At 41.4% G+C, this 15,114-nt stretch overlaps 1 protein-coding gene across 1 annotated transcript in view; it reads left to right on the top strand.

Annotated features, from left to right (window-relative positions):
* abcc8 (ATP-binding cassette, sub-family C (CFTR/MRP), member 8) overlaps positions 1–12,112 on the top strand; it is a gene marked incomplete at its 5' end in the record, with an annotated part of 122,126 nt that extends 110,014 nt beyond the window's left edge. Inside the window, 4 exons of the mRNA XM_080737275.1 lie at positions 134–237; positions 4,409–4,542; positions 8,434–8,496; positions 11,971–12,112. Of these exons, the coding sequence (XP_080593401.1) occupies positions 134–237; positions 4,409–4,542; positions 8,434–8,496; positions 11,971–12,108 (439 nt within the window). The 3' untranslated portion in view covers positions 12,109–12,112. The remainder of the gene's footprint in view (positions 1–133; positions 238–4,408; positions 4,543–8,433; positions 8,497–11,970) is intronic.
* Positions 12,113–15,114: the final 3,002 nt, after the last annotated feature.

The following is a 15,114-nucleotide window of genomic DNA, read 5'->3' as shown; positions in this document are numbered from 1 at the left end:
TTCACAATACTGAATGTGTGCATGCGTGCATTTGTCTATGTGCTTGCTTGCGTGTGTGCGTGTCTGTGTCTGCATGTGTGTGTGTTTGTGTGTGTGTGTGTGTGTGTGTGCATGTGTGCGTGTCTGTGTGCAGCTTCAACCTGGATCCAGAGATGAAGGCTACAGATGAGATGCTGTGGGAAGCTCTGGAGATTGCACAGCTGAAACTCGTGGTGAAATCTTTGCCAGGAGGCCTGGGTGAGTGTGAGAAAGAGAGATGGTTTGGTAACACTCTGTAATAAGTTAAAGGGCTCTCATAAACTGTTAGTTAATTTGTTATAAATGACTAGTATTTATAACTGTTGCTTATAACTATTTATTAAATAATCACGAACAAGCTAGCCTTGTTACAGACCCTGAATCACTATCCACGCCCCTTTAAAAAATTGTTTCTGCGATTCAGAGGTCTGGACGTGCTCTCATTGAAGAGGTTTTCCTCGTTTGGAAATCCGTCCGGCGAATCAGCGTCGCAACGTCTGGGCTTGTGATCAGCGTGGGTGGGGTTTTCCTAGAACTCATGTGCGTTAACATGTAACCCAGCGCCGCCGTCGGACCGCATCACACATTCCCAAACAAACATTGCGTCGCCCGTCGCGGTAATATGCGATCATATCGATCTCGCTATGAAACATCAGTAGTAGACATGTTTTACTGTGTTTGATTACTAGTTCGCAGTGCTCCTATTCTGCATGTTTCTTTGGTTAGCAAGTAGCAAGCAACAGGCTAGCCAGCCACATAACACCAATAACAATTACGTCATCTGTTTGCTACTGTTGTGATTGGTCAGGCGGTGAGCCAATCGCAGAAGACTGCCTCTTTGGCAACGGCCATCCCAGAAACTAATAATGGAGTGAAACGAAATGTCAATTCAGGCTGAGTGTCAGGCTACGAACAAGCTATTAGTAAGCTACTTACTAATGAATGGTTAAGTATTTGTTGATAGTTAAAGGTGATACACCATGCATTTAAAAAGTATTTATGTCATATTGTTTATGTCCCAAAAACGTTTTTCAAAAGGTTTGAGGCTAAATGACCACTCCTGAATAGAGAGCCTCTCTCATTTTTGAATGGCTCTCAGAGCATTTCAGCTGCAGTACCACCTTTGGCCTGAACTGCGCCCCCCCCCCCCCCCCCCCCCCCTTCAAAAAAACTTTTTTTTTTATAATTCAAATGTTTTTTATTTTTTCTTCTTAATACAAAAAGTGGTAATGAGTGGTACAGTGCAGCACAACAACAGGTACAAATATATATACAGTCAGTCCAAGATAATACAAAAATACAAAGGAAATAAAAGTAGGAACCTCTTCACATCTTCAAATAAGTGTCATATATGTTAGAAAACTATCCCATATCTCTTTCATCTTTCCCATACCATTCACTCTTCCCAGCATGTACTCATACGATGTGATTTTGATCATCTCCTCGTTCCACTCTTTAAAAACAGGAGTTCTTGGGGTTTTCCAGTTCCGCAGCAGGATTCTGGCTGCTGTGACCAGTCCAACCTTTACTATTACAAAAGCTTTTTTATTTAACCCAGGGACCACTGTCCTGTCTCCTAAAAGACAGAGCAGTGGTAGTGGGGGTATGGTAAATCCCAACCATTTTGACAGGTAATCAAGAATTGTACACCAGAAAGGATACACCATGCGACATTCCCAAATCATATGGACATACGTGCCAACTTCTTCTTTACACTTCCAACATGTATTACTCTCTGCAATTCCCATTTTCTGTAATCTAGTTGGTGTGTAGTAATATCTATGAATTATTTTATATTGAATAAATTTTCCCCTTGCTTCTCTGATCCCTTGTCCTGCATTTGCTATAAGTCCTTTCCAATGTTCATCTTCAATATCCACACCCAGATCCCTTTGCCATATCAGTTTGAGACTGTCACATGTATCACCCAACTGTTGTTTTGACATTTTATAAAATACGGAGGCGGTATGAGCTTCGTGTGGTAGTTTTAAATAATCAAGCAATGGGTTTTCACCAGCATCAAAAGTACTGCCCAGACAATGTCTCATTTGGAAATATTTCCAAAATGTACCATCATTCCCAAGTTTATATTTCGCTCTCAGATCTGAGCAAGTTATAAAGTTCCCATTGTCAAATAGGTCACTGATATTATTAATCCCGGCTGTCTGCCATTTTTTCCAAAATACCTTTGTCTTCCCAATACATATTTTAGGGTTATTCCAGAGTGAAGAGTATGGTTGTTTATACTGTGACATCTTGTGTGCTTTATGAATCTTAGCCCATACATTCTTTGAATGTCCTTCAAAAAAACTTTAAAAAAAAAATATATATATATATATATATATATATGTTACAGTATGTTTGGGTAACTCAGTACGTTCATTGTAAGAGCGCTTGTTTTGTCGTTCACCACACACCAATCACCACCAGATGGCGACGACAGCCATTCACTAGTGAAGGCGCTGACGTCACTCGTTTGCGACTCTCTTTCTTTATTTAATAGCCTAGCTCGGCAGTGTTTAGCCATTAGCTTACTATGAGCTAGGGAGCGCTCCATTGTAGTCACTTGGACAGGGCGTTTATCGTGGGCTTGCCCAGGCCTTACGGCCTGGGCATAAATATAACGATTGCATTCACCACGGCTTCGTAACTCGCGCGGCGCTCCGCCGGCCACGCGGCCCTGGCTGGCCTTCGCGCCGCTTGCAATGTCGTGGACAATCGAGCGGCTCCGCCTGGAGGACGTTGTTTTGGCTCAAAGCGACCGCTTGTTCCGCCCCGTGCCGCACGACGAGTGCTCCGTTTCTCGACCGTACTGTTTCTCTATCAATCCGTGACATATATATATATATATATATATATATATATATATTTTTTTTTTTTATGATGACGTCACAATCGGCAGATGACGTCACAATCGGCAGCAAATCTGGATAGCCTGTTTTGAGAACCCGTGGGATACTTTTAACCTTCGCCTTCTCATAACCAGAGAAAGACACAATGGTCAGAAATGGGACTTTGTGAGGATAGAAGGTGCTAGTGGGACCCCAAAAAAAGGTTTTAAAATAGGAAAAGTGACATTTCATGGTGTATCACCTTTAAACAACTTTTGTTTTAAGCTACAGCTAATGACTTGCTACTTTCAGTACCTCTATGTGCAGTTAATTCAATTAGAAAATACTGCGCTGCAGTAGAGAAACTAAAAGTTTGCTTTGAGCGAATCTCAAACAGTACCTACCACAGTAATGAAGCCATGTATGAGGACGCACGCACATGCTCATACAGTCACCGCTGGAAACCTACCTAGGTGTTGTTAAAGTATCCATATGAATGGGTACTTGCGTTTGTGAATCTAGGGGGGATGCGCTCACACCGCTCACTGATAAACCTGGTAAAATTGTTATGCAAATAGCCATTTGATTATATGGCGCATCGTCACTCGTCGAATCTATGGGGGCGTGTTCTAGCGCTGTTCCATGTCGTTAGAGCGTGTGCAAGTGGGAAAATTCTGGCCCGGACGCCATAGTTAGTGCGTCCACCGACCAAATCACCACTGTGCATAACTAAATGGAAATCAGGGTGATTGGTGACATGCAGTGTGGGTTACATTCCCCCATCTATTTAACTCTTTATTTGTTTATTTGAAAGGGACCTTATCCTATCTTATAAAATTGGGTAACGGAAGGGATTGGTCGACTGGCCGGTGGACCACATCGACAAGCTCATGTCATTATGACTCCATAACCATATAAGGAGTTCCCAATGCAGCTACGTCGAATATGTCGTCAGGCACCAGGACCAGGTGCAAACAAATCAGTCGACAAAAGGGGCATGCCCATATGTGGGCATATACGGATAACATCAGGGATCTCCATATATGGGCAGAAAAGGGATAAGCACTGATAGATACAGAGAAGCCTGGCGTTCACTAGAGCCATAATCGATCCTCACCCACCAGTGAATTAACGGCTAATTAACTTTGCCCTCTCATTTAGCTAATGTGCTGTAACGTGTGTCACAGGAGGCTGGTTGGCCCTGTCACTTAATGATTTGTACAGTAGACACTCAATAAATGCTTACAGTATATTAACTACAATGACACACATTGGATGCATACTGTACAACTCAGTGAGATGAATCCCACTGCTTCTGATGCAAAGGGACTCTGTTTTGATTTTCCCCACACAGCTATCTAATCAATTAAATTGTTTAAAGTCATTGACCACTTAAATCCTGTATACTTAGTTGACCCCAGAGTCCCCCAGCAGTCTGTACTTCGAACCCAGGACCTTTTGCGACAGCGCTACTGACTGCGCCACCGCGTCCCTATTTCTCTTGGTTCTTTGTGCTTCGTTAGATGCCATGGTGACAAGGTTTCTTTGTGTTCCGTCAGATGCCATGGTGACCGAGGGAGGAGAGAACTTCAGTCAAGGTCAGAGACAGCTGTTCTGTCTGGCCAGGGCCTTCGTGAGGAAGAGCAGCATCCTCATCATGGACGAAGCCACTGCATCCATAGATATGGCCACAGTGAGTGTGTGTCTATATTAGGGCATTAACGACTTCTGATTTTTGCGAGTCGACTCGACTCAGTAAAAAGTTGAGTTGAAGTCGACGTTATCGTTTGATGACGTCATCACATCACACACGACCCCCAATTATTTTGGGGGGGTCCCCAGATGATTAACTTAATGTGAAATATTGTTTTCTCACTCAACAGTAAACAAACCAACATAAAGTTTAAGTGGGTATCTTCACGTTTCTAAACTGCCAATTTAAGGACTTTTTAATACCTCTAAAATGGCAAATTAAACATTGTCCAAATTGTCAAATATATAGAGGCAGAAATTGTGAAAATAGCCGATCTACATGCATGTGAGTATGTAGATCTGCTATTTTCACAATAGAATTTTTTTTTTTTTTTTAATTCGACTTTCTCTGGTGGGAGTCGACTCGTGTAATGAAGTCGACTTGTTGACTTTTTTGTTAATGCCCTAGTCTATATGTGTATTGTACCGTACACAGTAAACGTTGTGTTCATTTAACTCTGAGAGTGTACAAATACAAAGAAAGAAATGCTAATTAGAACAACACATTTGTAGATTAAAGCCAGTAAGACATAGTCAGGAAAGGAACATAACAGTGAAGGTGTAAGGGTCAAAGGGTTATGGTGAAACGAACAAGATGGGAAAGGCTGGAGAGGGCAGAAAGAAATGCAGAGTGAGTAACAAACATCACCAGGAGTTTTCCATCCGTAGACATGATAATCATGACGCAAAGACAGAGGAAAGAGGGAGAGGTTTTAACTACAACGCTTAACTTAAAGTGCCAGGGAAATGGCATTTTTGGCACCTTATATTTTGCATGTGTGCATGTTTAGAGCCCTGTGGACTGCTGACCCTCCAGCTCGTTCGGCATTCTATTATAACTCTAAGACGATCGTAGAGTGAAAAAGTCAGCATCGATGAAATACCTCTTTGTGCATCTTAATCTAAGGCTGTTTGTAGCATCCATCTCACGCAGTCTGAAGGAGAGAGAGAGGGGACAGCATGAAGCATGTTTATAGATAGATAGATGGATAGATGGATTGTGTCTCCCTAATTAAAATCAGGTGCGAGTGGAAGAACGTGAGGTATGGGAATTTAGCAAGTGAATGAAATCAAGATTCATGTATATTTAGGGATGGGTACTGAATTTCGGTACCAAGCAGGAACCGTTAAGGACATGGTGGTTCCTGGGTACCCAAAAAATATATTTAATTTCAGTGCCGCATATAATTTATGTTCCTAGACGTGCTAGTAAAAAGAAGAAAAAAAAGAGACCTGTCTAACGTCACTACGCACACACACTCACACACACACACAAACACACAACACACAACACACCCGCCTACCAGGCAGCGTGTTGGCCAATGGCTTTTAGATGCGAGTCATGCGAGCGAGCAACAACCAGGCAGGCAGGCATGTAAACATGGACCATGGAAAGCACTCTAAAGGGTGGCTTCATTACAGCAGAGAACCCAATGAAGTGGGAAAGTGTAATACATGTGGAAGGTTAATTGCCGCAAAAAAAGGTTCCACGTCTGGTTTGTCAAAACATTTAAGACAGCGTGGCAATCATCTGAGTGTACGGTAATATGTTGCGAGCTGTGTTCTTTTGTCGACTATAAGCTAGCAAGCTTGTAGATCTGCTATATTTGCTATTTTTGAATTGGAATCCTGAAAAACGTTTTGTTATTTTTGAATTGGAATCCTGTAAATTAACGTTATCAGCTATACAACACAAATTATGGTTGTGTAAAAAAAAAAAAGAAGAAAAAAACAAAAAACAAATAGGGAACCGTTTAGGAACCAGAACCGATAAGCAGATCCGAAACCAGACTCATAAAGATCCAAACGATACCCATCCCTATGTATCTTCATATCGATGTCATCACGCATCACGTTTGCGTACAGGAAGTAATTAAAAATCACTTTTAGGGACTTTTGATACAAACATGCACAAAGATGAATATTTCTAATTTATTTTGGCATCTATCGATCGATGTCCTTGTTATGACCAAGGGTATGCTCTAAATTTTCATTCCACTACGTCTTTAGCAACCTGCAAAATGATTTTAAAGATAGGAAGCTGCAAAGGAAGATGAGGCCATGAAGGAAGAGAAAGAGGCTTGAGTTACGTATCCATTTATACACCCTCAGTTGTTAAATGAATACAGGCTTTGACTGTGTAGTGCAGGCATTTGCAGCTCTCAGCTCCAGGAACGCCCGAAGGGAGACAGTGTAAGCAAGTGACTGCTTCCCACTTCAGTTACTTTCACTTATGCATACTGGGCACATACACACATGCACGCACAGTCGCACGCACACGCTCACACACTAGAGGTCACGCTAACTGCCAGCCAGAATGCCCGGCATGATTACAGTTTACATTTGTATTAAATACAGCCCTATCAATGCTCAGTGCACGCCATGAACGACGCTAGGGTGTGTTGTGGTGCCAAATTACCAATTAGAGCTTGATGTTACATCGCTTACTTGCTTACGTTAACATGCCCACGTGTTTGACTGCAGGGCTTACAAGTATTGATACATACTGCACTGTGCATTGGGAATTGCAATCGCTGCCAAATTGAGATGATAAATTGCTGCGTCCTTTTCTTTTTTTAACCATCCAGGATGTCTGGATGGAATTATATTTCTGGTCTTTTGTCCTAGAAAAGAATGTTCAGAACTGGCTTGCGCGCGCACACACACACACACACACACACACACACACACACACACACACACACACACACACACACACACACACACACACATACACACACACACACACACACACACACACACACACACACACACTGGACCCTCAGGGAATAAAGCGCTGAGCTCTCCATGCAGGAGATGATGCAGTTAATAGTTCTGACAAGATAAGGAGAGCTTAGAAAAGTAACATCCTATAAGCGGTCCTGGAGCGGAAGGAAAGTCAAGGGGTCCTTGTCATCTTGAAGTATTACTGTATACCTTTATCTCTGCATGAAGAATGGCTTCAGACTCAGTATCACCTTTTACTGTTACATTATGCACACTCATGGCAAGAGAGTTTGACCATAAAATACACTTGTAGTAAAGTTGTTTTACTGTAAAGCATAACAATAATGGTACTTTAAACGAGTAACGATATATATATATATATATATATATATATATATACATGTATACAGTGTATATATTAGGGCATTAACGACTTGTGATTTTTGCAAGTCGACTCGACTCAGTAAAAAGTTGAGTTGAAGTCGACTTTATCGTTTGATGACGTCATCACATCACACACAAGTCACGACCCCCCAATTATTTTGGGGGGTCCCCAGATGATTACCTTAATGTTCAATATTGTTTTCTCACTCAACTGTAAACAAACCAACATAAAGATTAAGTGTATAGAGGGTATCTTCACATTTCTAAAGTGCCAATTTAAGGACATTTTAATACCTCTAAAATGGCAAATTAAACATTGTCCAAATTGTCAAATATATAGAGGCAGTTGCGAGGCGTTGTGAGCATGTAGATCGGCTATTTTCACAACAGAAAGTATTTGTATTATTTATTTATTTTTCAACTTCGACTTGTGTAATGAAGTCGACTGAGTTGACTTGTCGACTTTTTCGTTAATGCCCTAGTATATATATACTGTGTGTGTGTGTGTGTGTGTGTGTGTGTGTGTGTGTGTGTGTGTGTGTGTGTGTGTGTGTGTGTGTGTGTGTCTGTGTCTGTGTGCGCGTGCGTGTGAGAGAGAGAGAGAGAGAGAGAGAGAGAGAGAGAGAGAGAGAGAGAGAATTTGCGTGGTTGGTCTGTCATACTATATTGAAATATTCTCATTCTCATTCTGCATTGCGCTCTGTTTTGTTCTTCCCCACAGGAGAGTATCCTGCAGAAAGTGGTGATGACTGCCTTTGCTGATCGCACAGTGGTTACTATAGCAGTGAGTATCTCTCCCTAGCACAGTGGTTACTATAGCAGTGAGTATCTCTCCCTAGCACAGTGGTTACTATAGCAGTGAGTATCTCTCCCTAGCACAGTGGTTACTATAGCAGTGAGTATCTCTCCCTAGCACAGTGGTTACTATAGCAGTGAGTATCTCTCCCTAGCACAGTGCTTCTCAACCCAGGGGGTCCCCAAAATATGTCGGGGGTCCCCAGATGATTAACTTAATGTGCAACATTGTTTTCTCACTCAACAGTAAACAAACCAACATAAAGTTTAAGTGTATAGAGGGTATCTTCACATTTCTAAAGTGACAATTTCAGGACTTTTTAATACCTCTGAAATGACAAATTAAACATTGGCCAAATTGTCAAATATTAGAGGCAGAAATTGTCAAAATAGCCGATCTACATGCACACAACGCAACGCAACAATGGTATCGTGTTAAACAAAATTAAACGCCTCAACTCTTAGTGCTCATCAGGCTGGGGGTCCCCAGTGTAAATATGATTATTTTTGGGGTCGCGGCCTGAAACACATTGATCACTATAGCAGCGAGTACGAGTATCTCCCTAGCAGTGGTGGAAAAAGTACTCACATTCCAAGTTTATGTAAACGTATCAATACTGCAATGTAGAGGTACTCTGTTACAAGTAGAAGTCCTGTATTCAGAATTTTCTTGAGTAAAAGTACTAAAGTATCGGTATCAAAAAATGTACTAAAAGTAAAAAGAACTCATTATGCAGAAGGTCCCAATTCATCTTTTGAATATAGCAGATCTACAAGCTCACATGCCTTGCATTGCGATGCATTATGAGCTTGTACAGTAGATCTGCTACATGTATATTCAAATGGACAGGGCTGAAGTGTGTTAATGTATGTTTTGTCATAATATACAAAGCAACTAGTAACTCAAGTTTTCAAACAATTCTAGTGGAGTAAAAGTATAATATTTGCCTCTGAGATGGAGTGGAGTAGAAGTAAAAGTATTGAGAATTGGTAATGCTCCAGTTTAAATACCACAAAACTGTACTTAAGTAGTACTTGAGTACAGTTACTGGACAACACTGCTCCGTAGCATATTGTTCACAGCAGTGAATAAGACCCTGCTGCAGTGTCACTGCTTTCAGCACAATGTACTGTACATGCAGGCTAGCTTTCACTCTCTCTCTCTCTCTCTCTCTCTCTCTCTCTCTCCCTCCCAGGGGCGACACAAGGGAGGTCGGGGAGTGGGACTGAGTTACTAGGGCACAAGGTGGAGGGGCCCTAGTAACTTTAGCTATTTTTGAAAAGTCGTGAAAATGTGTGCAAATCTTTGAATATGTGTATTTTTTAAGCGAACATTTGTAACTCAAATTTTGCTTCTGGGGGGTCCCTGGAACTAAATAGTTTTAGATGGGGGTCCATGGCCAAATATATATCATCTTGGGGGTCCTTGACATGAAAAAGTTTGAGCACCACTGACATGGAAACATGGGTTTCTTGCACACATTTTCACATTTTTTTCAAAAATAGCAGATCTACAAGCTCGCAGCGCGGCATTCGGTGCCGCACTGTGAGCTTGTATATCTGCTATTTTTCAATAGTTAACATTCATGGGGGGCCCGCAGTGAATCCTTGTACCCAGGGCCCAGAATTTGGTGTGACGCCCCTGCTCCCTCCCTCTCTGGTTACCTTTACATTGAGCCCCGACCTTCATTCTGCTGATGTAGTTTCAGTAAACTGCCGCATGTGTGTTACCAGCAGAGTCCAAAGTGACCCAGAATCACTAGCACTGCATAACCTGTTATATATTCAGAGGATATGCATGCATTATGTATTAAAGCAAAGCAAGGTTTTTATGTGTCCAGTGAAACACAGAATGACCTTAATTTCACCTTCTTCTGCTTACACAGAACCCACCATAATGATGAGCACAGAATATTTTCTTAAATGACTTGCCAATTTATGATATTTAATTGTTTATGTGACAGGAAAAGAGGATTTTAAAGTGGACGAATTGTCGAATCTGATCGAATCTGCTGCCATTTAGAAGTCAAAGTTCAAGCATTTTCACTCAAACAATGTAGGCCTAACAGTTACTGTATACTCAAACACAAGTTTCTTTTTACTTCCGGATGTGGAGCAGGTGCACTTCCTCTGGTTGCCTCTCTGGCTGTGGCTGCTCAGCTAAAAACAAAATCACACAAACACACAAAAAGTGGAAACAGTGGCACACCCAGGGTTGTTAGGGTTACTTTTGAAAAGGAATCCCCTACAGTTACAAGTTACTTGCAAAGAAAATGTAGTCAGTAACGTAATCTGATTATCACAATTTAAAAAGTAACTACTAGTTACTTTCAGTTACTTTTGGATTACCGTTTAGAAAAACTCTCTAATTAAATAAAACATGTTTTACCATTGATAACTAGACAAGAATATTGAGCCAATGAAATTAGGAAAAGGACAACAGAATTTTACTTAAGCGAAGTGGCAGTACTTTACGCTGATTCGATTTGATTATTTTATTGTTTGGCGTTATAACTTATTTGTAAAATTGATGAGGGCAAGGGGAGAATGTAATCCAGCATGTAACCCCCATCATTCAGATCCGTTACTGTAATCCAGATTACACATTTTAAAATGTAACCTGAGACTTTACAAGTTACCTGTTTTTTGTAATCTGATTACGTAATCCCGTTACATGTAATCCGTTACTTAACAACCCTGGGCACACCATATATTGAAATACAAGGCTTGACTCAGATACTGTACTCTGCACTTTGTTTTATTATGCGAAAGTCAAATCCGGCAACCTCAGAACGGTCGCCAGCAGGTATCCCTAAACGTAACCTCAGTAAAACTATGCCTGAAATTAACCTGATTCATAAACTTAACCTCAGTAAAACTATGCCTGAAATTAACCTTAAAGGAGTAGTTCATCCCCCAAATGACTTTTTTTTTTTCGCGAAGGCGCGCGTGCAAGACACCAGTCATTTTGCCATACCTTAGCAACAGGCATGATATATTTATTTTAAGAAGAAGTACATTTTATTTTTTACTCCCGTTTCTACGGTTTCTTGGGCTGGATATGGCAGCCTGGAACAGTTGTTCAAGTGCAGCTAAACTTGGTATGTTAGTAAACGAAACGTGCCAGAATGAACAATAATGCATTGCACCTGTGCAGCTGACCTGCGGAACCTGGGAATATACCATCTTGTCAAGATAACAAAGTGTGGAGAATATAATTAGAATACCTTGTTAAAGTGAGCATTTTGTTAAGTTTTGCATTTGTAGTTATTTTACTGTAATTTATCAACATAATAACTAGCACAGATAGACGAAGAGACATTCATGGATTTATATTTAGAACTAACTTTTATCTTCCCCCCTGGACCCAGGGTATGGCAGCTGCATATCCCCACCCAATTGACCCCCTGACCATGGAGACAGTGACAGACGTGTGTGTGTGTGTGTGTGTGTGTTGTTGCAGCATCGTGTTCACACCATCCTGAATGCCGACCTAGTGATTGTGATGAAGCGAGGGATCATCCTGGAGTACGACACGCCCCAGGCCCTGCTCCAGAAGGACGACAGCGTCTTCGCCTCCTTCGTGCGCGCCGACAAGTAGCGGAGGGAACGGTAGCTTCATTCAGGGGCGGCACAAGGGGAGGGGGGGGGGGGGGGGGACTGAGTTACTAGGGCCCAAGGTGGAGGGGCCTTAATTATTTTATACTTTAGCTATTGAAAAATAGCAGCTATACAAGCTCACAGCTGCGAGCTTCTAGATCTGCTATTTTTGAAAAGTCGTGAAAATGTGTGCAAATCTTTGAATATATGTGTTTTTTAAGTGGACATTTGTAACTCACCTTTTGCTTCTGGGGGGGGGGGGGGGGGGGGGGGGTCCCTGGAATTAAATATTTTGAGATGGGGCTCCGTGGCCAAATACACATAATTTTGGGGGTCCTTCACATAAAAAGGTTTGAGCACCACTGACATAGAAACATAGGTTTAACCTTAGAAGGATTTGAAATATTCAAAGACTTTTCACGATTTTTCAAAAACAGCAGATCTACAAGCTTGCAGTGAGCTTGCAGCTTGTATATCTGCTATTTTTCAATAGTTAAAGCACAAAATAACGTGTAATAATGCGTTCCCTGTCTAAATAGGTTAAACCGCAGTGAATCCTTGTACCCAGGGCCCAGACTTTGGTGCGACACCCCTGGTAGCTTCATTCAGTGCCTCTCAACCTTTGGGTCGGTAGCCCCCCAGCCAGGGGGGTCCTCACATGATTTGGGCGCTCCACAGATGACACTAGTGAAGTGTCAATTTAAGGACTTTTAAGACTTTTTTAATACCTCAAAAGAAAAAGAAAAGAAGAAATCCATCACGGCATCAAAGGTAATCAACAAACTATACTATTAAAAACTTGTCGAACATTGACCTAATTGTCAAATAAATAATATAAGAAAGAGGCACAAGGTTGTGAGCTTGTAGATATATTTTCACAATTTTTATCTGTGGAACCGAGTCAAACCAAATTAATTGCCTCAACTCTTACATTCCAAGTGCTTGTCAGGGCGGAGGGTCCCCAGTTCTAATATGATGATTTTGGGGGGGGTCACGGCCTGAAAAGGTTGAGAACCACTGGCTTAATTTATACTCCGTCACACAAGGGTATCACTTGCCAAAAAGGACAGATCTACAAGCTAACATCCAAACATCGCTAAGATGGATCTTTTTGGCAGGCGTACACTGTCGTACCACGCAGTATAGAATCAGGCTTGCAGGGCAGAAGACAGAAAGGAAAGGACAAAGGCAAGACATTCAAAGTGCAATTGTACCATGGATTATATTATTTTTTAATCGTGTATTATATTTGTACATACAAAAATGTTATTTCTTTGTTAATAAAAAACTTGAACTATCATTCAAAACCTGTGTTTTCCATCAGGGTTGTGTGGCTATTTTGTGTGTTTAGTCCGATAGAAATGGGAAAGAGATTTTTAGTTTTTGTTTGACATTTTGTGCCAGGGTCAGGGATCCCCATACAAGTTTGTGTTAAAACAGTTGAACAATATTCTTCACTTTATTTTCAAATGTTTTGAAAATAGCTGATCTACAAGCTCACAATGCAAACTTGTAGATCTTATATTTTCCAAAGTATAGGCTTAAAGTGGCTACATTTAATTTTATGTTATTATAACTAATTGTGTGGGGACCCCCTGGAACCCGCCACCTCTAGGACCCCTGGGGGGTCCCCGCACCCCACTTGAGAAGCACTGCCGTAAATCAGTGTTTCTCAACCACTGTGCCTGGGGACCTTTGGTGTGCCCCTGAGAAGGGTCAAGTGTGCCCCTTGCCCCTTGCGGTGCGAGGCGTTGTGTGCTTGTAGATCTGCTGTTTTCACTACTGTTGTGCGACAGCCTTGTATGATGAAGCAGGGCTTTACTTTGCGAAGAAACATACAAATTTGAAACAAGGTTTCTTCCCGACAGTGACGATATTTACAACCCCGTATTATGTTGGTGTGCCCATGGATTCTTGGGACATGAAAAGTGTGCCCATGCAGAAAAAAGGTTGAGAAGCACTGCCGTAGATGACCATGCAGTCAGTCATCTACAGACAGTTTTCAGGTTCCAATGACATGTGAGAGATGAGCCATATTGTCTGTCAGACCAAGACCCTGAGGCATGAAGTGAAATCTCCTGCTTATTAATCTATAAATGACTGGGGTGTTATGAATGGGGAAGAGGGCATCAGAGGTTATATTTAACATGTCATGGGAATGCCAGGGCTAATATTGTTACTCGTTATGGAGTCATACTGATTTACTACAGCCTGGGGTGTTTGTGTGTGTGGGGGGGAGGACTTGAATCCCCTGTGAAGTAGCCTAAGTGATAATTGGAACAAGTTAATAGAAAGAGATTACTGATAACTGTACTAAGCCTGACCTGACCTGAGGTTTTAATTGATTGATTGATTGATTGATTGAAGGATTGATTAGAAGGTTGCATAGGAAAAAGTACAGTTTCATGACTTCACTGGTACAAGGTCAACTAAAAGGAGATCCTATAGTAAGCCTTAAGGCTTATTCACACAGGAACCCTTTATGTATCTCATATAACATTGAAAGACAGGCGGATAGAGCACAGTACTGTATGCATAGGATATCATCAATAACAAAAGGGGGAAATAAGCAGTCATAAAGAAGAAGAAAATAATAAAAGAAAGGGAAAATAAAAAATATTTACAGTGGACATTTACCTACCTTTTACCTATGGTGATAGTTTACCTTAATGCCCAGTAGTAGTGCTTAAATTAAGAATGTGTGGGCTATTATAGGCCAACTTCTGGGAACCATAGGTCAATTCATTTTGTGGTCCACATCACAATCACACTTAAAATAAAATCCCTCAGTGTTCATCCATTTGTAACTCAAGTGCATTATGCATAGCCATAGGCTACTGTACAAATGCCCTGGATATTTGTTAAATTAACACATGGGGGCGTGTACTGTGTACGTGAACGAAAATCAATAGGCTAGTATCGTGCCAGGAGGAGAAACGCACTGTCAGCCCTAGTATCACGTTACCCCGCTGCACTGGAGTACTAGCGCACAGCACAGAGCGCTCAG

The sequence above is a fragment of the Nannobrachium achirus genome, assembly GCF_963921795.1.
Source record: "Nannobrachium achirus genome assembly, chromosome: 11".
NCBI classification, from domain to species: domain Eukaryota; kingdom Metazoa; phylum Chordata; class Actinopteri; order Myctophiformes; family Myctophidae; genus Nannobrachium; species Nannobrachium achirus.
The sequence above is the reverse complement of the archived record's forward strand: the minus strand, read 5'-3'. Positions and strand labels throughout refer to the sequence as shown.